Below are 22,501 nucleotides of genomic sequence, written 5' to 3' on the forward strand. Positions count from 1 at the left end.
CAGTGTTGGTCGACCACTACGACAGACACTTGGGTTCTGGAGGTGGTTTCTCACGGATACGCCCTCTCCTTCCGGCACAGACCCCCGGCTCGCTTCTTCACCACGGGTCTCCCATCAGACCGGAACAAGGCTACGGAGCTGCGGAAGGTATTGCACACTATGCTCCAGGCTGGAGTTATAGTGGCGGTTCCATTCTCCCAGAGGGGCCAGGGTTTCTATTCAAATCTATTTTTGGTACAGAAACCCAATGGGTCATATCGTCCGATTCTCAACCTCAAAGCACTCAACAAGTCTTTGCGGGTCCCGAAGTTTCGGATGGAGACCCTACGGTCCATCATTCTGGCGCTGGAACCTGGGGACTACTTGGTGTCATTGGACATACAGGACGCTTACCTGCATGTCCCTATTCTTTGGCGCCATCAACAGTTCCTCAGGTTCGCAATCAGCAGCGACCACTTCCAGTTTCGGGCGTTACCTTTTGGCCTGGCAACAGCACCACGTGTTTTCACCAAGGTGATGGCGGTCATGGCGGCTTCTCTGCGGCTGCAGGGAGTCCGCATGTTGCCGTATTTGGACGACCTGTTATTGGTGGCAGGATCTCCAGAGCTCCTGTTACGCCACTTGGACCTGACCATTGCACTGCTGCAACGGCACGGCTGGCTAATCAACTGGCAGAAGTCCACTCTAATCCCGTCTCGGAGGATTCTGCATCTTGGAGCCTTATTGGACTCGGGACAGCAAAGGATCTTCGTGACGGAGGACAAGATCTCTGCTTTACAGTCAAGGGTGCGCAGTTGTCTGCACAGCCGCCGGGTGTCCTTACACTCGGCGATGAGGTTACTGGGCTCCATGGTGTCGGTGTTCGACATGGTGGAATACGCCCAGTTTCACTCCAGACCTCTGCAGCACCTGATCCTGTCCAAGTGGAACGGGCTGACTCAGTCTATGAAGTCCCAGACGATTGTGCTCACCCAGGAGGTTCGCCTGTCCCTTACGTGGTGGTTACAGACGACCCACCTCAACAAGGGACGTCCGTTCTGGGTTCCAAATTGGGTCCTGTTGACAACGGACGCCAGTCTTCGGGGCTGGGGAGCAGTTTCGGGTCCACACTTGTTCCAGGGCAGGTGGACGCCGACAGAAGCGGAGCTTCCAATAAATATCTTGGAACTCCGTGCGGTCTTCAATGCTCTCCAGCAGGCACAGCGGTTTCTCCAGGGTCGCCCGGTGCAGGTCCAGTCGGACAACGCTACCACCGTGGCCTACATAAACAGGCAAGGAGGAACTCGCAGTCGGGCGGCTCTCGTAGAGGTCTCTCGGATCCTGGTTTGGGCGGAGCGCAATCTTCCGGCCATATCAGCGGTCTTCATCCCGGGAGTGCTCAATTGGGAGGCGGACTTTCTAAGTCGCCAGGACGTTCATCCGGGGGAATGGTCCCTGCACCCGGACGTTTTTCAACTACTGGTGGACAGGTGGGGTCTTCCAGAAATCGACCTCATGGCGTCCCGGCACAACAACAAGTTGCCGGTGTACGGGTCTCGCACAAGAGACGAAGGGGCGTCTCTGGTGGATGCTCTGTCCGTCCGGTGGACGTTCCGGTTCGCATACCTGTTCCCTCCGGTCTCCCTTCTTCCACGGGTAATCCGGAAATTCAAACAGGAAGGAGGGATGCTCCTGTTGATAGCTCCCGCGTGGCCCAGACGGCACTGGTTCTCAGACCTTCAGGGTCTGTCCGTGGACATTCCTCTGCGGTTGCCGCTACGACCGGACCTTCTGTCTCAGGGTCCTTGCCTTCACCCGGACCTGACTCGGCTGTCTTTGACGGCGTGGCTGTTGAGACGGCCATGCTGAGGTCCCGGGGGTTTTCCAGCTCTGTGGTGCGTACCATGTTGCGAGCTCGGAAACCGTCTTCCGCGAGGATATACCATCGCGTGTGGCATACGTTCTTCCAGTGGTGTCGACCGAGAGGTTATGCACCGCGGGAGTTTCGTCTGTCTCGGATTCTCGCCTTCCTGCAAGCGGGACTAGATCATGGGCTTCGCCTTGCTTCTTTGAAGGTACAGGTTTCGGCCCTATCTGTCTGGTTTCACCGTAGGATTGCTACAATCCCGGATGTGCGCACCTTTATGCAGGGTGTTCTCCGCATTCAGCCGCCCTTTGTTCCACCTGTGGCGCCTTGGGATTTGGCTGTGGTCCTGAGGGCTCTCCAAGGACCGCCGTTTGAACCACTGGGCTCAGTGGATCTTAAATGGCTAACAGCTAAGACTGTTTTCCTTCTGGCCATTGCTTCGGCCAGACGTGTTTCTGAGTTAGGGGCTCTTTCTTGTAGACCCCCTTTCTTGGTTTTTTATGGGAACAGGGCAGTGCTCCGCACTCGGCCCGAGTTTCTTCCCAAAGTTGTTTCCCAGTTTCATATTAACGAGGAAATAGTTGTTCCGGCCTTTAACTCACCGGGTCTTTCCGTGGGTGAGGCCTCTTTGGATGTTGTGCGGGCCTTAAGGACTTATGTTGACCGCACTTCTTCGTTTAGGAAGTCGGACGCTTTGTTTGTCCTCTATGGCTTCCGTAAAAAGGGTTGGCCTGCTTCAAAGCAAACTTTGGCAGTCTGGATCCGTATGGCTATTTCTGAAGCTTATCTTCATGAAGGCCTACCGGTCCCTCCTTCTCTGAAGGCTCATTCCACTAGGTCTGTGGGTCCTTCGTGGGCAGCTCGACGTGGTGCCTCGGCAGTTCAGATCTGCAAGGCTGCTACGTGGTCTTCTGTCCATACCTTCGTGAGGTATTACAGGTTTGACACCTTCGCCTCTCAGGATGCTTCCTTCGGGCGGCGGATTCTCCTTTCTGCACAGGAGCGTCCCCACCCTTAAAGGATACTGCTTTGGGACATCCCCAAGGTATCCTGTGGATACCCTATGGACCCTGAAGTAGAAAATATGAGATATGGTAAGAACTTACCCTTGTTATCTCTATTTCTACGAAGTCCATAGGGTTCCACAGGACTCCCGCCCTGTCGCACCTGTGCTGCAGATGGGCTTTGCTCTGGTCACCGGTTTTCCTTCTCCCTCTGGTGAGAATGTGATTCTTGTATGTGTCCAGATCTTTGTTCTCTCTCTTCCTTCTCCTCCTCCGGCCTATGGCTTGGTAACTAACTGAGGTGCCTTGGCCCGGGGGCGGGGTATAGGAGGGGGACCTAGTGCATCCTGGGAGGCTGAAAGCTTAACTCTTTGGTGCCCTGCGACTGACGTCACACCTATACCCCCAAGGTATCCTGTGGAACCCTATGGACTTCGTAGAAATAGAGATAACAAGGGTAAGTTCTTACCATATCTCATATTTTAAATAGCCACCCCCTTTTTCTGAACGAGCGAGCGCAAATAGCTTCCGGCTCTGAATCAGGCCCTGTATTCCTAAAATAAGAATATGAGCTTGGTCGGTGGATGGACGCCAGACGGAACTTCACTTCATTATATGTTTTTACTTTTTTATTTTTACAATATCAGGAGCTAAATAAGTATCAGTATATGTTATTTGAGTGACAGAAATTATTATTATAACAAATGGAAAATTTAAATATTTGTAGATTTCAAATATGTAATTGAATTCAGCATTGTAATCTTTTTGTATTATGTATATGTAAATTATTTCCACGCTTCAATTTAAAATAAAAAAAATTGAAAAAAAAAAAAGATTTAAAAAAAATTTAAAAATACACCGGCTGCAGCCTCATGCAATCCCAAAAACCCCTGTGTCATCCATACACCCCCCCAAAATACCAGCCCCCCCCCACAGACACTCACTTTTTACTTATTTTCGAACACTTTTTACATATTTGCCCAAAAAATTACATGTCATTTTTGGGGTGTTTTAATTAATTTATTTTTGTAAGGTTTTTTTACTGATTAGTCATTAAGGGGGGTGTTCAAAGGGTTCTGGATCAAATACCCACATTTAAACCCCAAAATAGCGATTTTGCACTTCCAATTCGCCGGCCTTTATGTGGAGAAACATTTTTGCCAATTTTTCCATGTAAAGTTTTCGCCTTAGGCAAAAACATCCTGGAATTGAATACGGAGAAAAGTTGAAAATAGGCGAATTGGGCAAATCGACGAAAACTTTTCTCCAAACGGCACTTTTCGCGGCTAATTGAATTCGGCCCTAACTAGAGCATATTTCAGTTCTCCTTCCAGCTAAATAACTTTTAGGCAATTGTCTAATTTTATTACTTCCAATGTCTTATCAATAAAATGTCCCAGGCGCTATTTCTGCCGCCGCTATGATTTTAGCAGCTGTCCATGTGCGAAAATATTCTAATGCAGCAGCTGCTGAGACCTGTACTGAGACGCCCACTTGAGCCTTCGTAGCTGTCCGCGACGGTGTGCGCCATACTTGCCGGCATTTATTATCTGCTCCCCGGGAGATGCCTGGAGAGCAGACCCAGCTGGCCACTTTGAGGGTCAGGGCAGGACGTCTATGTCATTAGGCCCCGCCCCCACCCCCGTCATGGCACAATTCTGCCGCAATTCCCGCCAATCATCTCCTTATCCTGCCCACTTCAGTTACGGGAGATCCGGGTACTCTTGCTGGGGTGCAGGGGGCTCCCCAGAAAATTCTGGAGCCTCCCGCAGCTTCTGGGAGAGTAGGTAAGTATGGTGTACACTTACGCAGCATCGGACGCAGTCCAGGCAAACATCGACTCCCTGAGCGAGTCTGTTGTCATGCAGCATTGCTGCCGTACACAAAGAGCCTGGAGCCATTTTTTCCACGTACAGGATCACAGACCCTGCTGAAAACGGCCGTAACATGCCTCCGTTTTAGCCGTCGCGCCCCGCTACCTCCCACCGAACATTTGCTTCCTGTCAATCACTTGTGATTGAATCCTCGCTGCAACCGGTATCGTAATTCAATCGCCGCGTGTGTGTACACACCAGCAGATGACCGATATACAACGTCAGTCACAGACCTATCCGCTGTACACACCCAGCGATGCACTATAGACATATCGCCAATGGAACGGCTGTCATGGGACATGATGGAGAAGACCTCCCAGTTGTCCACCACGTGCCTCGCGATTAGCTCACGCACCTCCCTAGCCATCAGCTGAGGGTCATACATGAGATAGGAGAGGTAACGGAACAGGCAGCCTACGTCTCCTGGGATGGGGACAGTGGTGTGTGGCTCCATCTCCCCAGTAACATGAGGCTCCATCTCCTCAGTAATGTGTGGCTCCATCTCCCCAGTAACATGAGGCTCCATCTCCCCAGTAACGTGTGGCTCCATCTCCCCAGTAACGTGTGGCTCCATCTCCCCAGTAATGTGTGGCTCCATCTCCCCAGTAACATGAGGCTCCATTTAACAGTAACGTTTGGCTCCATCTCCCCAGTAAGGTGTGGCTCCATCTCCCCAGTAACGTGTGGCTCCATCTCCCCAGTAACGTGTGGCTCCATCTCCCCAGTAATGTGTGGCTCCATCTCCCCAGTAACATGAGGCTCCATTTCCCCAGTAACGTGTGGCTCCATCTCCCCAGGAACATGTGGCTCCATCTCCCCAGTAACGTGTGGCTCCATCTCCCCAGTAACGTGTGGCTCCATCTCCCCAGTAACGTTTGGCTCCAACTCCCCAGTAACTTGTGGCTCCATCTCCCCAGTAGCGTGTGGCTCCATCTCCCCAGTAACGTTTGGCTCCATCTCCCCAGTAACGTGTGGCTCCATCTCCCCAGTAACATGTGGCTCCATCTCCCCAGTAACGTGGCTCCATCTCCCCAGTAACATGGCTCCATCTCCCCAGTAACGTGTATCTCCATCTCCCCAGTAACATGAGGCTCCATCTCCCCAGTAACATTCAAAAACTCAATTTCCATGTTCGAGAAAAATGAAAATACAAACACAAAGCAAGTAAAGTATCCAAATGGAAAAAAAATCTAGTCTTTAAGCCGGGTACACACTAAGCGATATATTGCATGATATATCGTTCCGACACGGATTGGAACAATATATCGCCCACATCAGGGGCCTGATTAGGTATTTGAAGGCCCCATAGCAAAAGTGTTTAAGGGCCCCTATGTACCACCCAATGTGATAAATGTATATAACACATGTAAGTTTGACAAGGAAGATGGTCCCCCCTCGGCTTTGGGCCCTATAGCAGCTGCCCCCTTACACCTATGGTAGTTATGCCCAGAGCTGTAACTAGACTATTTGGTGCTCTGTGCCAGAAAGAGCATTAGTGCCCGCCCCCCTCCCCCTATATTTCAAATAGGGACATAACACCCCGAAAAAGGGCCATGGCCTCATGGGGAAGGGCCAGGGAAGAGATGGGGGAGGCCAGGAGATGCTGGGAATAAATAGGGACATAATATAGTGCACCTGAGAGAGGGCCATGGCCTCATGGGGAAGGGCCAGGGAAGAGATGGGGGAGGCCAGGAGATGCTGGGAATAAAAGAAGAGGAAGCTACAAGTGAGAATGATAATAGACAGAAAATTGACAGGCCCAAACAGCGGTGCCCTGTGCCATGGCACTGGCCGCACTACCCTAATTACGGCCCTGGTTTCGCCCATGGGACAAATCTGGTGTACGCATATCTCACGTTCACGTGAGTCATTGGTTGCATACGCGGCAGATCAGAAGATCCGGTGGCCGACACCATAGCTCAGGGTGCGATGGAGGAACGATATATCAGGCATTCGTACACCAGATCGTGCAGTGTGTACAGACTGCCCGATATATTGTGCCGTCGTCTAGGTGGAGCCAGGGGCTAGCTGGCAACTTTTAGCCTGGGGGGCAAATGCATGCAGGCGGCCCTGGCAGAGGAGTAGCGTGTAGCCAGGGTGCCCGAAGAACGTGCGTGCTACGGCGCCCCCCCCCCTCAAGTGTTCCAGGGAGGAGGCTGGCAATATGGGATTAATGTAAAGTAAAAATAAAGATTAGGGACAGCCCCGTCGTGGTGCCCATATGCAGTGCCCCCCTGTGTCCCAGGAGAGGACCCCCTTATGCAGGCCTCCAGAAGTGCCCCCAGTAGTGATCCCCCCTATGCAGTGCCCCTTACACAGTGCCCCCAGTAGTGGTCCTCCCGGTGCAGTGACCCTTGTGCCCCCAGTAGTAAGCCCCTTATATAGTGCCCCCAGTAGTGGTACCCCCTATGCAGTGCTCCTTATATAGTGCCCCCAGTAGCAGTCCACACCCCATGCAGTGCCCCCAATAGTGGTAATCCTTATGCAGTGCCCCTTAAATAGTGGCCCCAGTTGTAATCTCCCCCCTATGCAGTACCCCCAGGATTACCCTTTTTATAGAGCCTCCAGCAGTGGTCCCTCGATGCAGTGCCCCCAGTGGTAGTCCCCTCCCCCTATGTAGTACCCCTAGTAGTAGTCCCCTCCCCCCTATGCAATGCCCCTAGTAGTTGTCCCCTCCCCTTGTAGTGCCCATAGTAGTAGTAGTCCCCCCTTGTAGTGCCCCAGTAGTAGTCCCCCCTTGTAGTAGTAGTCCCCCCCTCTTGTAGTGCCCCCAGTAGTAGTCCCCCCCCCTTGAAGTACCCCCAGTTATAATCCCCAGTAGTGGTCCCCCCTTGTAGTGCCCCCCCCGTAGTGCCCCCAGTAGTAGTCCCCCACCTTGTAGTGCCCCCCAGTAGTGGTCTCCCCTCTTGTAGTGCCCCCAGTAGTGGTTCCCCCTTTGTAGTGCCCCCAATAGTCCCCCCCTTGTATTGCCCCCCATTAGTAGTAGTCCCCCCCTTGCAGTGTCTCCAGTAGTGGTCTCCCCCCTTGTAGTACCAGCCTCCCCCCCAGTAGACACACACAGTAAAAAAAAAACACTTACCTGAATCCCCGCTCTCGCCGTTGCCATCCGCTCCTCCGTCTGTCCTTCCAGGGCCGGGCCGCTCTGCATTATGGGAGAGACGTCGTATGACGTCATGACGCCTGTCCCATTACCCACTGCGGGAGCCGGAAGATGGAGTGGCTCCTGCAGTGGGCGCAGCAGCAGCTAATGAGAGTCTGACAGACTCTCATTGGCTGCTGATCAAAACAAACACACAGCTGCCGGAGCCGGCGGCTGTGTGTTTGTCACTTGTGTAGCGCTGACCGAACTCCGTCCGGTCAGCGCTACACACGCGGTGCAGTCTGTGTCACAGTGACACAGGCGGCCCGCGGCCCGCATAATGCTGCGGCCCGGGGGGGCACATGGCATCCGGCCCAGCCCACCACTGGGTGGAACCAATATTCAAATAGGGGAGCCCACACCAACTGCCACCCAATATGCTGCCAATCATCACTGGCAGTTGGTGCGACTCCCCTATTTGAATATTGTACTGCGCTGCAGACTCACCTCTGAAGCCGCCAGTTGACCCAGACAATGAGCTTACAGCCCTGCAGCACTTGAGCTGTGGGGCTTTGTCACCCAATCACCTCGGTCGAGAGGAAACATTTTACCTCTTTTCACCTCCTTATGTGGTAGAATTAAAAAAAAACAAAAAAAAACGGCTTTAGTGGGCGCCTACGTCATGGAAGAAATATACTCCCCGAATTACACATTTCTAGGTGCAGGGGTTTGGGCTGGGCGTTGATGAGTCAGTGAGTCATATTAAGGCTAAATCGAATAAACAGCATTCCACCATTATAATAATGTGAGGGGTGGGACATGGTGTTTCAGGGGCTACACATCAATAGTTATTGGATGTACTGAGTTGAGAATTGGCATATCCACGTAGAACCATCGCTCTGTGCTGGAGAGCAAATTTCCTGGCAAAAAAAAACTAAGGGACGTAATTAACAATATTATTTCTACCAACATAATTTAAAAACGAGAGTTCTCACACCCTTTTCACATTATTTTAGTTTCACTAAAGTATAAGAAAGGGCTTTTAGAGGAGATTTCACAAAAATCTCCTTCATGCCCTAAACTTCGCATCAAATCCGCATCTTGTGATGGGAAACGCGATCCAGCCTGAATTTACTAAGTTCATATTGTTTTTTTTTTTGTTTTTTTTCGGACCAAGCACTTCTAAAATAATGCCATTTATTAGAGGCTTTACTCCTGCTCTGCCCTTCCTGCATGCTAATAAGGAAAGCAGAGACCGGAGCCAGGTTCTGTCATCAGCCTGTGTGTCTGATAGACCACAGGCTGATCACAGAGAAAATAAAATAGTTATAATAGCAGGGGCATTTCAAGAGAGGAGGGGGCTCGTGTGCACAGAAGGAGATCACCGCTCCCTGGGGGCAAGTAAGATTTATTTTATTCATTTTCTATTACAGCTGGGCAGGAGAGGAGGCTGGCAGCAGCACACACCTGGGTGGAGATCACGGGAGGCGGGGCAGATTTATGAGGGATGAGGGGGGGTGGCATAGAGGAGGTAGGGGTGTAGGGGCACAGGGGAGAGGTGGCATACAGGAGGCTCTCCTACTTGCTGCTACTCTTGCCCATTGTAATGCTTTCACATGTGCAGTAACATTCTGCCGATAAGGGTCTTTCACATTTGCAATAAATAAACAAGCGCACTGTGATTCGCCGGGACAGATCTAGCGGATTTTAATACATTCTTGCGACATTATCAAATATCGCATTGTGAATTCAGTCAAAATTTTCAGCATCACACAACCGCACTCTAATTGTGGGCTGTGTGATAAATATGCCTGAAAAAAATTAGAAATTTGGATAAATAATCTAAAGTTAAAAATGTCACCGATTTTCCTCAACTTCCTGTCTGATAAAAGTGACATGTTTGGCGTGGTCCGGAGACCCGAGTATACAGACTTGCTCTATGCCTGCTGATTTTTCCTATGATGTCGGTGCATTTGATTCATTAGTACAGTTTGTTTTCACCTATACTGTACAGGCTTCATGATTGTGCACCCTCTATTTTCCTCCTTATGTATATGGCTTCATGATTGTGCACCCTCTATTTTCCTCCTTATGTATATGGCTTCATGATTGTGCACCCTCTATTTTCCTCCTTATGTATATGGCTTCATGATTGTGCACCCTCTATTTCCTTCCTTATGTATATGTAAGTATATACTGTATGTACTGTATGTATCCTGCCGCACTATAGGCACCTAAGAGCACATATTCCATTCACCGCGGGGTGGAGGATGAGGATGAGGCCGAGCTTCATGTAGAAGATAAGCTGGACGTGGAGAAGAGGCCGAATACAAAGGTCTCCAAATGGTGGATTTTACCCCAGTGGCAAAAAATCATCATTGGCGTGACGGTCACGGCGTTTGTTGGTGAGTACGTTATACCTGCTGGATACGGCATGACTTACACCATTTATGACACCAGCTGTACAATGTATTTTTCTGTATAAGACAGGTGGTGGTAATGGGGGGGGGGTGGGGGATATATCTAAAATGTGGTGCCAGGCAAGCCGTGCGTCCCAAAAAATCTGACCCATTAGAATAAGACAATTTTTACAAATTACTGTTGTGTCTAACCCACCTACTTGTGAGCTGGAGATGCACTAGCTGAGCTATCCCTCTCTCCCCTCTCATTACTATTTTATTTTTATTTTAACTGCGGGTGTGCACCTGGTCCTGACGCACGCGACAAAATAATATCGACCTCGGAAAAGATTGATGTAAATTTACTGAATCTCCACTGTAGTAAGCGCAGAGATGCCGATCCCGTATCCATACAAACGAGTGATACGGGACAGGTGACATCATAAAAGATACGTGGTATCGCCGATTGGCCGGAAGACACAACTATTACTAGTTTTGCCGTACACCACGATCGTGTCACCACCGGTGATGTCACCGTGCTCTTTATGACGCCAGTAGATGACATAGGTCTCTCCATTCTCCTCCCAGCATTCATCCTGGGATTTGTGGCCACTCGCAGAACCTGCTCCACATGTGACACCAATGGCGACAACGCAGCGGCAGCGGCAGGGGATACTTTGGACATTGAAACATTTGAGCCAATGGGTATGGACTGGTCAGAGCTGAAGGAAATATTCACCAAATACCTGAAGGATGGAGAAAAGATGGACAGCACAATCAGGTGACCTGACCCCCTCCCCAACAGCCTGTTCCATCTACTAGGAGTCTGCCCCTCCCCCTGCAGGGTGACACAATGACACAGACAGAAGTGAGCTATGAGCCTGTCCCTCCCCCTGCAGGGTGACACAGTGACACAGACAGAAGGGAGCTATGAGCCTGTCCCTCCCCCTGCAGGGTGACACAGACAGAAGGGAGCTATGAGCCTGTCCCTCCCCCTGCAGGGTGACAGACAGAAGGGATCTATGAGTCTGTCCCTCCCCCTGCAGGGTGATAGTGACACAGACAGAAGGGAGCTATGAGTCTGTCCCTCCCCCTGCAGGGTGACACAGATAGAAGGGAGCTATGAGCCTGTCCCTCCCCCTGCAGGGTGACACAGATAGAAGGGAGCTATGAGTCTGTCCCTCCCCCTGCAGGGTGACACAGACAGAAGGGAGCTATGAGTCTGTCCCTCCCCCTGCAGGGTGACACAGACAGAAGGGAGCTATGCGCCTGTCCCTCCCCCTGCAGGGTGACACAGTGATACGGAGAAGGGAGATATGAGCCTGTCCCTCCCCCTGCAGGGTAACACAGACATATGGGAGCAATGACTGCCACGCCCCCTGCAGGGTGTAATGAGAAGTATATGTCTCCTGTGTATAACATAACTTACTGTGTGCTGTGCAGGAGAATCGCTCGTGGTCCTCACCCCTCGGGATCCCGGGAGAACAATGATATAGCTGACTTTATCCTCCAGGCCTTCAGGAGCTACAATATGGATAACACATGGGTGGAGAGTCACTATGTCGAGCTGCAGTTTCCTCTCAGGTGATGGTGTGCCCCATTTGTCCAGTCACCCACATTTTCCCATCTTCCTTTGTTAACCAGCTACTGTATCTCTCTCACTCCCAGTACTCGCCCCAATACCCTGAAGATCGTTACCGCTGACAACCAGACTGTAGAGGAAGAAATTCCAATAGATGACCAGGACGTATACTGCCCGTACAGCGCTGCGGGGAGAGTGGAGGTGAGCGCCAAGCGCATATGTGACCGGTTATCAGTGTGACGGGATCAGTGTGATTATTTTATTGTTGGTAATGATGAATAAATATCACAACTAAATCTGCTCTCTATATCCACTCAGTGTATCTCTACTGCACTGGTCTGGTGTACCTCTCTATGCATACATCTATCTCTCCCTATATGTATAGGCAGGGCTGGTGTACCTCTCTATGCATACATCTATCTCTCCCTATATGTATAGGCAGGGCTGGTGTACCTCTCTATGCATACATCTATCTCTCCCTATATGTATAGGCAGGGCTGGTGTACCTCTCTATGTATACATCTGTCTCTCCCTATATGTATAGGCAGGGCTGGTGTATATCTCTATATATACATCTATCTCTCCCTATATGTATAGGCAGGGCTAGTGTACCTTTCTATGCATACATCTCTCCCTATATGTATAGGCAGGGCTGGTGTACCTCTCTATGCATACATCTCTCTCTCCCTATATGTATAGGCAGGGCTGGTGTACCTCTCTATGTATGCATCTCTCTCTCCCTAGGCAGGGCTGGTGTACCTCTCTATGTATACACCTGTCTCTCCCTATATGTATAGGCAGGGCTGGTGTACCTCTCTATGTATACATCTCTCTCTCCCTATATGTATAGGCAGGGCTGGTGTACCTCTCTATGTATATATCTGTCTATCCCTATATGTATAGGCAGGGCTGGTGTACCTCTCTTTATACAGCTCTCTCTCTCCCTAGGCAGGGCTGGTGTACCTCTTTATGTATACATCTGTCTCTCCCTATATGTATAGGCAGGGCTGGTGTACCTCTTTATGTATACATCTGTCTCTCCCTAGGCAGGGCTGGTGTACCTCTCTATGTATACATCTATATGTATACATCTCTCTCTCCCTAGGCAGGGCTTTTGTACCTCTCTATGTATACATCTCTCTCTCCCTAGGCAGGGCTGGTGTACCTCTCTATGTATACATCTCTCTCTCCATAGGCAGGGCTGGTGTACCTCTCTATATATACATCTGTCTCTCCCTAGGCAGGGCTGGTGTACCTCTCTATGTATACATCTGTCTCTCCCTAGGCAGGGTTGGTGTACCTCTCTATGTATACATCTCTCTCTCCCTAGGCAGGGCTGGTGTACCTCTCTATATATACATCTCTCTCCCTAGGCAGGGCTGGTGTACCTCTCTATACATCTCTCTCTCCCTAGGCAGGGCTGGTGTACCTCTCTATGTATACATCTCTCTCTCCCTAGGCAGGGCTGGTGTACCTGTCCTGCTGGTGTAGCCTGTCCTGCTGTTCTCACCTCTGCCTGTCCTGCTGTTCTCACCTCTGCCTGTCCTGCTGTTCTCACCTCTGCCTGTCCTGCTGTTCTCACTTCTGCCTGTCCTGCTGTTCTCACTTCTGCCTGTCCTGCTGTTCTCACCTCTGCCTGTTCTGCTGTTCTCACCTCTGCCTGTCCTGCTGTTCTCACCTCTGCCTGTTCTGCTGTTCTCACCTCTGCCTGTTCTGCTGTTCTCACCTCTGCCTGTTCTGCTGTTCTCACCTCTGCCTGTCCTGCTGTTCTCACCTCTGCCTGTCCTGCTGTTCTCACTTCTGCCTGTCCTGCTGTTCTCACTTCTGCCTGTCCTGCTGTTCTCACTTCTGCCTGTCCTGCTGTTCTCACCTCTGCCTGTCCTGCTGTTCTCACTTCTGCCTGTCCTGCTGTTCTCACCTCTGCCTGTCCTGCTGTTCTCACCTCTGCCTGTCCTGCTGTTCTCACTTCTGCCTGTCCTGCTGTTCTCACCTCTGCCTGTCCTGCTGTTCTCACTTCTGCCTGTCCTGCTGTTCTCACTTCTGCCTGTCCTGCTGTTCTCACTTCTGCCTGTCCTGCTGTTCTCACTTCTGCCTGTCCTGCTGATCTCACTTCTGCCTGTTCTGCTGTTCTCACTTCTGCCTGACTTGCTGTTCTTGCTTCTGCCTGTCCTGCTGTTCTCACCTCTGCCTGTCCTGCTGTTCTCACCTCTGCCTGTCCTGCTGTTCTCACCTCTGCCTGTCCTGCTGGTCTCACCTCTGCCTGTCCTGCTGATCTCACTTCTGCCTGTTCTGCTGTTCTCACTTCTGCCTGACTTGCTGTTCTTGCTTCTGCCTGATCTGCTCTTTTCACTTCTGCCTGTTCTGCTCTTCTCACCTCTGCCTGTCCTGCTGTTCTCACTTCTGCCTGTCCTGCTGTTCTCACCTCTGCCTGTCCTGCTGTTCTCACCTCTGCCTGTCCTGCTGTTCTCACTTCTGCCTGTCCTGCTGTTCTCACCTCTGCCTGTCCTGCTGTTCTCACTTCTGCCTGTCCTGCTGTTCTCACCTCTGCCTGTCCTGCTGTTCTCACCTCTGCCTGTCCTGCTGTTCTCACTTCTGCCTGTCCTGCTGTTCTCACTTCTGCCTGTCCTGCTGTTCTCACCTCTGCCTGTCCTGCTGATCTCACTTTTGCCTGACTTGCTGTTCTCACCTCTGCCTATCCTGCTGTTCTCACTTCTGCCTGTCCTGCTGATCTCACTTCTGCCTGTTCTGCTGTTCTCACCTCTGCCTGTCCTTCTGATCTCACTTCTGCCTGTTCTGCTGTTCTCACTTCTGCCTGACTTGCTATTCTTGCTTCTGCCTGATCTGCTCTTTTCACTTCTGCCTGTCCTGCTGTTCTCACCTCTGCCTGTCCTGCTGATCTCACTTCTGCCTGTTCTGCTGTTCTCACTTCTGCCTGACTTGCTGTTCTTGCTTCTGCCTGATCTGCTCTTTTCACTTCTGCCTGTTCTGCTCTTCTCACCTCTGCCTGTCCTGCTGATCTCACTTCTGCCTGTTCTGCTGTTCTCACTTCTGCCTGACTTGCTGTTCTTGCTTCTGCCTGATCTGCTCTTTTCACTTCTGCCTGTTCTGCTGTTCTCACTTCTGCCTGTTCTGCTGTTCTCACCTCTGCCTGTCCTGCTGTTCTCACTTCTGCCTGTTCTGCTGTTCTCACCTCTGCCTGTCCTGCTGATCTCACTTTTGCCTGACTTGCTGTTCTCACCTCTGCCTATCCTGCTGTTCTCACTTCTGCCTCTCCTGCTGTTCTCACCTCTGCCTATCCTGCTGTTCTCACTTCTGCCTGTCCTGCTGATCTCACTTCTGCCTGTCCTGCTGTTCTCACCTCTGCCTGTCCTGCTGTTCTCACTTCTGCCTGTCCTGCTGTTCTCACTTCTGCCTGTTCTGCTGTTCTCACTTCTGCCTGTCCTGCTGTTCTCACCTCTGCCTGTCCTGCTGTTCTCACCTCTGCCTGTCCTGCTGTTCTCACCTCTGCCTGTCCTGCTGTTCTCACCTCTGCCTGTCCTGCTGATCTCACTTCTGCCTGTTCTGCTGTTCTTGCTTCTGCCTGATCTGCTCTTTTCACTTCTGCCTGTCCTGCTGTTCTCACTTCTGCCTGTTCTGCTGTTCTCACCTCTGCCTGTCCTGCTGATCTCACTTTTGCCTGACTTGCTGTTCTCACCTCTGCCTGTCCTGCTGTTCTCACCTCTGCCTGTCCTGCTGTTCTCACCTCTGCCTGTCCTGCTGATCTCACTTCTGCCTGTTCTGCTGTTCTCGCTTCTGCCTGATCTGCTCTTTTCACTTCTGCCTGTCCTGCTGTTCTCACCTCTGCCTGTCCTGCTGTTCTCACTTCTGCCTGTTCTGCTGTTCTCACCTCTGCCTGTCCTGCTGATCTCACTTTTGCCTGACTTGCTGTTCTCACCTCTGCCTGTCCTGCTGTTCTCACCTCTGCCTGTCCTGCTGTTCTCACCTCTGCCTGTCCTGCTGATCTCACTTCTGCCTGTTCTGCTGTTCTCGCTTCTGCCTGATCTGCTCTTTTCACTTCTGCCTGTTCTGCTCTTCTCACCTCTGCCTGTTCTGCTGTTCTCACCTCTGCCTGTCCTGCTGTTCTCACCTCTGCCTGTCCTGCTGTTCTCACCTCTGCCTGTCCTGCTGATCTCACTTCTGCCTGTTCTGCTGTTCTCACTTCTGCCTGATCTGCTCTTTTCACTTCTGCCTGTTCTGCTCCTGCCTGTACTGCTTATCTCTCTTCTGCAGTCCTACTGGTCTTTCTACTGCCTGTATTGCCACTGCCTGTTATGCTGGTCTCGCTTCTGCCTGTCCTGCTTGTTTCACTACTGCCTGTCCTGCTCCTGGTGTACTGCTTATCTCTATTCTGCCTGTCCTGCTGGTCTCATTTCTACTTGTCCTGCTCATCTTACTTCTGCCTTTCATGCTCTCTATGTATACATCTGTCTCTCCCTATATGTATAGGCAGGGCTGGTGTACCTCTCTATGTATACATCTGTCTCTCCCTAGGCAGGGCTGGTGTACCTCTCTATGTATACATCTGTCTCTCCCTATATGTATAGACAGGGCTGGTGTACCTCTCTATGTATACATCTGTCTCTCCCTATATGTATTGACAGGGCTGGTGTACCTCTCTATGTATACATCTGTCTCTCCCTATATGTATAGACAGGGCTGGTGTACCTCTCTATGTATACATCTCTTTCACCCTAGGCAGGGCTGGTGTACCTCTCTATGTATACATCTGTCTCTCCCTAGGCAGGGCTGGTGTACCTCTCTATGTATACATCTGTCTCTCCCTAGGCAGGGCTGGTGTACCTCTCTATGTATACATCTGTCTCTCCCTAGACAGGGCTGGTGTACCTCTCTATGTATACATCTGTCTCTCCCTAGGCAGGGCTGGTATACCTCTCTATGTATAATCTCTCTCTCCCTAGGCAGGGCTGGTGTACCTTTCTATGTATACATCTCTCTCTCCCTAGGCAGGGTTGGTGTACCTCTCTATGTATACATCTGTCTCTCAGTAGGCAGGGCTGGTGTACCTCTCTATGTATACATCTGTCTCTCCCTAGGCAGGGCTGGTATACCTCTCTATGTATAATCTCTCTCTCCCTAGGCAGGGCTGGTGTACCTTTCTATGTATACATCTCTCTCTCCCTAGGCAGGGTTGGTGTACCTCTCTATGTATACATCTGTCTCTCCCTAGGCAGGGTTGGTATACCTCTCTATGTACACATCTCTCTCTCCCTAGGCAGGGCTGGTGTACCTCTCTATGTATACATCTCTCTCTCCCTAGGCAGGGTTGGTGTACCTCTCTATGTATACATCTCTCTCTCCCTAGGCAGGGTTGGTGTACCTCTCTATGTATACATCTCTCTCTCCCTAGGCAGGGTTGGTGTACCTCTCTATGTATACATCTCTCTCTCCCTAGGCAGGGTTGGTGTACCTCTCTATGTACACATCTCTCTCTCCCTAGGCAGGGTTGGTATACCTCTCTATGTATAAATCTCTCTCTCCCTAGGCAGGGCTGGTGTACCTCTCTATGTATACATCTGTCTCTCCCTAGGCAGGGTTGGTATACCTCTCTATGTATAACCTCTCTCTCCCTAGTCAGGGTTGGTGTACCTCTCTATGTATACATCTCTCTCTCCCTAGGCAGGGTTGGTGTACCTCTCTATGTATAATTTCTCTCTCCCTAGGCAGGGCTGGTGTACGTGAATTATGGCCGGAAGGAAGACTTCCAGATGCTGACGACGTGGGCTGTAGATGCCTCAGGATCTCTGGTCATCGTGCGCACAGGACACATCACCTTTGCAGAGAAGGTGAGTTGTAGTACAGCTCTGCGGAGCCAACTTTATACTATATATACTATTTATTATATATACTTATATACACTATATATCTGCAGGTGTACAATGCAGAGATGGCTGGAGCTGTCGGCGTTTTAATATTTCCAGACACATTCGACTCTGCTGTATATGGACACGTGAGTAATATGCTGCAATTGTCAGCAGAGTATCTACCCTGTTCCCAATCTTCTGCTACATCCTGCAGCGCCTCTCTCATGCTACATGATGCAGAGCATCTCTCCAGTACCGACTCTCCTATTAAAAGTTGCAGAGCATCGCTTCTATATCCACTCTCCTGACACACACTGCAGAGCACATCTCCAATATCCACTTTTCCATTAAAAGTTGCAGAGCATCACTCCTATATCCACTCTCCTGTTACACGCTGCAGAGCATCTCTCCTGTATCCACTCTGCTTCTATATCCTGCAGATCATCGCTTCTGTATCCACTCTCCTGTTACACGCTGCAGAGCATCTCTCCTGTATCCACTCTGCTGTTACACCCTGCAGAGCATCTCTCCTGTATCCACGCTGCAGAGCATGTCTCCTGTATCCAGTCTCCTGTTACACGCTGCAGAGCATCTCTCTTGTATCCACGCTGCAGAGCATGTCTCCTGTATCCACTCTCCTGTTACACACTGCAGAGCATCTCTCTTGTATCCACGCTGCAGAGCATGTCTCCTGTATCCACTCTCCTGTTACACGCTGCAGAGCATCTCTCTTGTATCCACGCTGCAGAGCATGTCTCCTGTATCCACTCTCCTGTTACACGCTGCAGAGCATCTCTCTTGTATCCACGCTGCAGAGCATGTCTCCTGTATCCACTCTCCTGTTACACGCTGCAGAGCATCTCTCTTGTATCCACGCTGCAGAGCATGTCTCCTGTATCCACTCTCCTGTTACACGCTGCAGAGCATCTCTCTTGTATCCACGCTGCAGAGCATGTCTCCTGTATCCACCCTCCTGTTACATGCTGCAGAGCATCTCTCCGTTCTGCTAGAGTTGACACATAGAATCCTGTGTTGCAGACCTTTGTCCTTGGATCATACAATAACTATGAACAGGGCTTACTCCAATTTAAACAGCAAAAGTGGGATAAGACCTGGAGCATATTACCTGAGGTTATCACACTCCATAAAATCCCCCAATATTATCATTGTCTTTTATTCATATGGTGCCACAAGGTGTCTGCAGCGCAGTAATAGGGACTAACAATACAATACGGTGCTGATTGGGTGATACCCTCCCCCTCAGGCTTTGCTATACGATAATGAGACGGATACATGGTTATCATAAAGTAAGAATGATTATTGCTGCGTTCTGCCTGTCCTGCTGTTCTCACCTCTGCCTCTCCTGCTGTTCTCACTTCTGCCTCTCCTGCTGTTCTCACTTCTGCCTGTCCTGCTGTTCTCACCTCTGCCTGTCCTGCTGTTCTCACCTCTGCCTGTCCTGCTGTTCTCACCTCTGCCTGTCCTGCTGTTCTCACCTCTGCCTGTCCTGCTGTTCTCACTTCTGCCTGTCCTGCTGTTCTCACTTCTGCCTGTTCTGCTGTTCTCACTTCTGCCTGTCCTGCTGTTCTCACCTCTGCCTGTTCTGCTGTTCTCACTTCTGCCTGTCCTGCTGTTCTCACCTCTGCCTGTCCTGCTGTTCTCACTTCTACCTGTCCTGCTATTCTCACCTCTGCCTCTCCTGCTGTTCTCACCTCTGCCTCTCCTGCTGTTCTCACCTCTGCCTCTCCTGCTGTTCTCACTTCTGCCTGTCCTGCTATTCTCACCTCTGCCTGTCCTGCTGTTCTCACTTCTGCCTGTCCTGGTGTTCTCACCTCTGCCTGTCCTGCTGTTCTCACTTCTGCCTGTCCTGGTGTTCTCACCTCTGCCTGTCCAGCTGTTCTCACCTCTGCCTGTCCTGCTGTTCTCACTTCTGCCTGTCCTGCTATTCTCCCCTCTGCCTGTCCTGCTGTTCTCACTTCTGCCTGTCCTGCTGTTCTCACTTCTGCCTGTCCTGCTGTTCTCACTTCTGCCTGTCCTGCTGTTCTCACTTCTGCCTGTCCTGCTGTTCTCACTTCTGCCTGTCCTGCTGTTCTCACTTCTGCCTGTCCTGCTGTTCTCACCACTGCCTGTCCTGCTGTTCTCACCACTGCCTGTCCTGCTGTTCTCACTTCTGCCTGTCCTGCTGTTCTCACCTCTGCCTGTCCTGCTGTTCTCACCTCTGCCTGTCCTGCTGTTCTCACTTCTGCCTGTCCTGCTGTTCTCACTTCTGCCTGTCCTGCTGTTCTCACCTCTGCCTGTCCTGCTGTTCTCACTTCTGCCTGTCCTGCTGTTCTCACTTCTGCCTGTCCTGCTGTTCTCACTTCTGCCTGTCCTGCTGTTCTCACCTCTGCCTGTCCTGCTGTTCTCACCTCTGCCTGTCCTGCTGTTCTCACTTCTGCCTGTCCTGCTTATCTCACTTCTGCCTGTCCTGCTGTTCTCACCTCTGCCTGTCCTGCTGTTCTCACCTCTGCCTGTCCTGCTGTCCTCACCTCTGCCTGTCCTAGTGTTCTCGTCTGCCTGTCCTGCTGTTCTCACCTCTGCCTGTCCTAGTGTTCTCACTTCTGCCTGTCCTGGTGTTCTCACCTCTGCCTGTCCTGCTGTTCTCACTTCTGCCTGTCCTGCTGTTCTCACCTCTGCCTGTCCTGCTGTTCTCACTTCTGCCTGTCCTGCTGTTCTCACTTCTGCCTGTCCTGTTGTTCTCACTTCTGCCTGTCCTGCTGTTCTCACTTCTGCCTGTCCTGCTGTTCTCACTTCTGCCTGTCCTGCTGTTCTCACCTCTGCCTGTCCTGCTGTTCTCACCTCTGCCTGTCCTGCTGTTCTCACTTCTGCCTGTCCTGCTGTTCTCACTTCTGCCTGTCCCGCTGGTCTCACTTCTGCCTGTCCTGCTCGGGTATGTTACTTCTGCATTTCACACTCCTGCCAGTACTACTGGAATCACCCCTGCCTGTTCTGCATGTCTCACGTCTGCCTGACTTGCTGGTCTTACTTCTGCCTGTACTGCCCCAGCCTGTTCTTCTGCTCTAGCTTCTGCCTGTCCTGCTCCTGCTGATCTCACTTCTGCCTGTCTTGCTGTTCTCGCTTCTGCCTGATCTGTCCGTCAGTCCTGCTGGTCTTGTTTCTGACTGCCCTGCCCATGCCTGTTCTCATTTCTGCTTGTCCTGCTGTCTTTCATGCTCCTGCCTGTACAATCCTCTCGCTCCTGCCTGTCTCGCTTCTGCTTGTCCTGCCTCTGCCTTTCTTGCTTACTCTACTGGTCTCGTTTCTGCCTGTACTGCCCCTTCCTGTCCCGCTGGTCTCACTTCTGCCTGTCCTGCTCGGGTATGTTACTTCTGCATTTCACACTCCTGCCAGTACTACTGGAATCACATCTGCCTGTCCTGCTTGTCTTACTTTTGCCTGTACTGCCCCAGCCTGTTCTTCTGCTCTAGCTTCTGCCTGTCCTGCCCCTGCATGTCCTGCTGATCTCACTTCTGCCTGTCTTGCTGTTCTCGCTTCTGCCTGATCTGTCCGTCTGTCTTGCTGGTCTTGTTTCTGACTGCCCTGCCCGTGCCTGTTCTCATTTTTGCCTGTCCTGTCCCTGTCTGTCCTGCTGTTTTTGCTTATGCCTGTCCTGCTGGTCTCACTTCTTCCTGCCCTGCCCCTGTCTGTCTTCTGCCTGCCCTGCCCCTGCCTGTCTTCTGCCCTCTCTGTCCCTGCCCTGTCCCTGCCCCTACCTGTCCTGTAGGTCTTGCTCCAGCCTGTGTAACCAGACTGGCTGGGTGATCTTACACGATACTCTATCTGTTTCCAGGTTCATCTCGGCACTGGAGATCCGAGCACTCCGGCCTTCCCGTCCTTCAATCACACCCAGTTTCCTCCCTTCAAATCATCCGGCCTTCCAAAAATCCCAGCCCAGCCAATCACTAGATCTGCAGCACAGACATTGCTCAGGTAGCAGCGTGGTAATGACACACAGCATACAGACATACAGCGCTGACCAGCTATAACACATAGATAATGGGCATGATTCAACCTGTGTACTCGGACTATACGCAGCTTGGGTACTCGGGCCATACGCAGCCTGTGTACTCGGGCCATATGCAGCCTGTGTACTCGGGCCATACGCAGCCTGTGTACTCGGGCCATACGCAGCCTGTGTACTCGGACCATACGCAGCCTGTGTACTCGGACCATACGCAGCCTGTGTACTCGGACCATACGCAGCCTGTGTACTCGGGCCATACGCAGCCTGTGTACTCGGGCCATACGCAGCCTGTGTACGTGGGCCATACGCAGCCTGTGTACTCGGGCCATACGCAGCTTGTGTACTCGGGCCATACGCAGCTTGTGTACTTGGGCCATACGCAGCCTGTGTACTCGAACCATGCGCAGCCTGTGTATCTGGCCATACGCAGCCTGTGTACTCGGGCCATACGCAGCTTGTGTACTTGCGTGTCGCCGCCGTTGCGGGGGAGGGAAGAAGCCAGGATCTCCATTGGCTGACGGAGATTTCTTGGCCTCTTCCTCTACGCTGCCGGCTGTGGGACCACATGGGTCAATGCAGCCGGACGATAGTACGCAGATTATCCGATGCTGCATCGGGCAACGCAGCTCGGATAAGTCTTGCACAGGGGGCGTGATTCCTCCTCCTCCTACTGTATTACCATGTCTGCAAGGATCGCAGTTGCAAAGCTGCCTGTGTACATACAGAGCCGCCATCAGGGGGCAATGCTGGGCCTCTAGTCCCGGGCCCGGAGAGAGAAGGGGGCCCAGGTGGCAGCGGCAAGCCGGCAAGGAAACTCATTAGCGCTGCGGCATGTAAACTATGGAGCTGGCCG

The 22,501-nt window shown here is 51.5% G+C and overlaps 1 protein-coding gene across 1 annotated transcript in view; it reads left to right on the plus strand.

Annotated features, from left to right (window-relative positions):
- Nucleotides 1-22,501, plus strand: part of TFR2 (transferrin receptor 2) — a gene marked incomplete at its 3' end in the record, with an annotated part of 146,688 nt that overhangs the window by 24,993 nt on the left and 99,194 nt on the right. The window contains exons 2-8 of the mRNA XM_088465230.1: nt 10,034-10,208; nt 10,791-10,983; nt 11,646-11,786; nt 11,871-11,985; nt 17,505-17,627; nt 17,714-17,791; nt 21,475-21,614. Coding sequence (XP_088321356.1) covers nt 10,034-10,208; nt 10,791-10,983; nt 11,646-11,786; nt 11,871-11,985; nt 17,505-17,627; nt 17,714-17,791; nt 21,475-21,614 — 965 coding nt within the window. The remainder of the gene's footprint in view (nt 1-10,033; nt 10,209-10,790; nt 10,984-11,645; nt 11,787-11,870; nt 11,986-17,504; nt 17,628-17,713; nt 17,792-21,474; nt 21,615-22,501) is intronic.

The sequence above is a fragment of the Taudactylus pleione genome, unplaced genomic scaffold (genome assembly GCF_031769625.1).
Source record: "Taudactylus pleione unplaced genomic scaffold, aTauple2 ptg001917l, whole genome shotgun sequence".
NCBI lineage: Eukaryota > Metazoa > Chordata > Amphibia > Anura > Myobatrachidae > Taudactylus > Taudactylus pleione.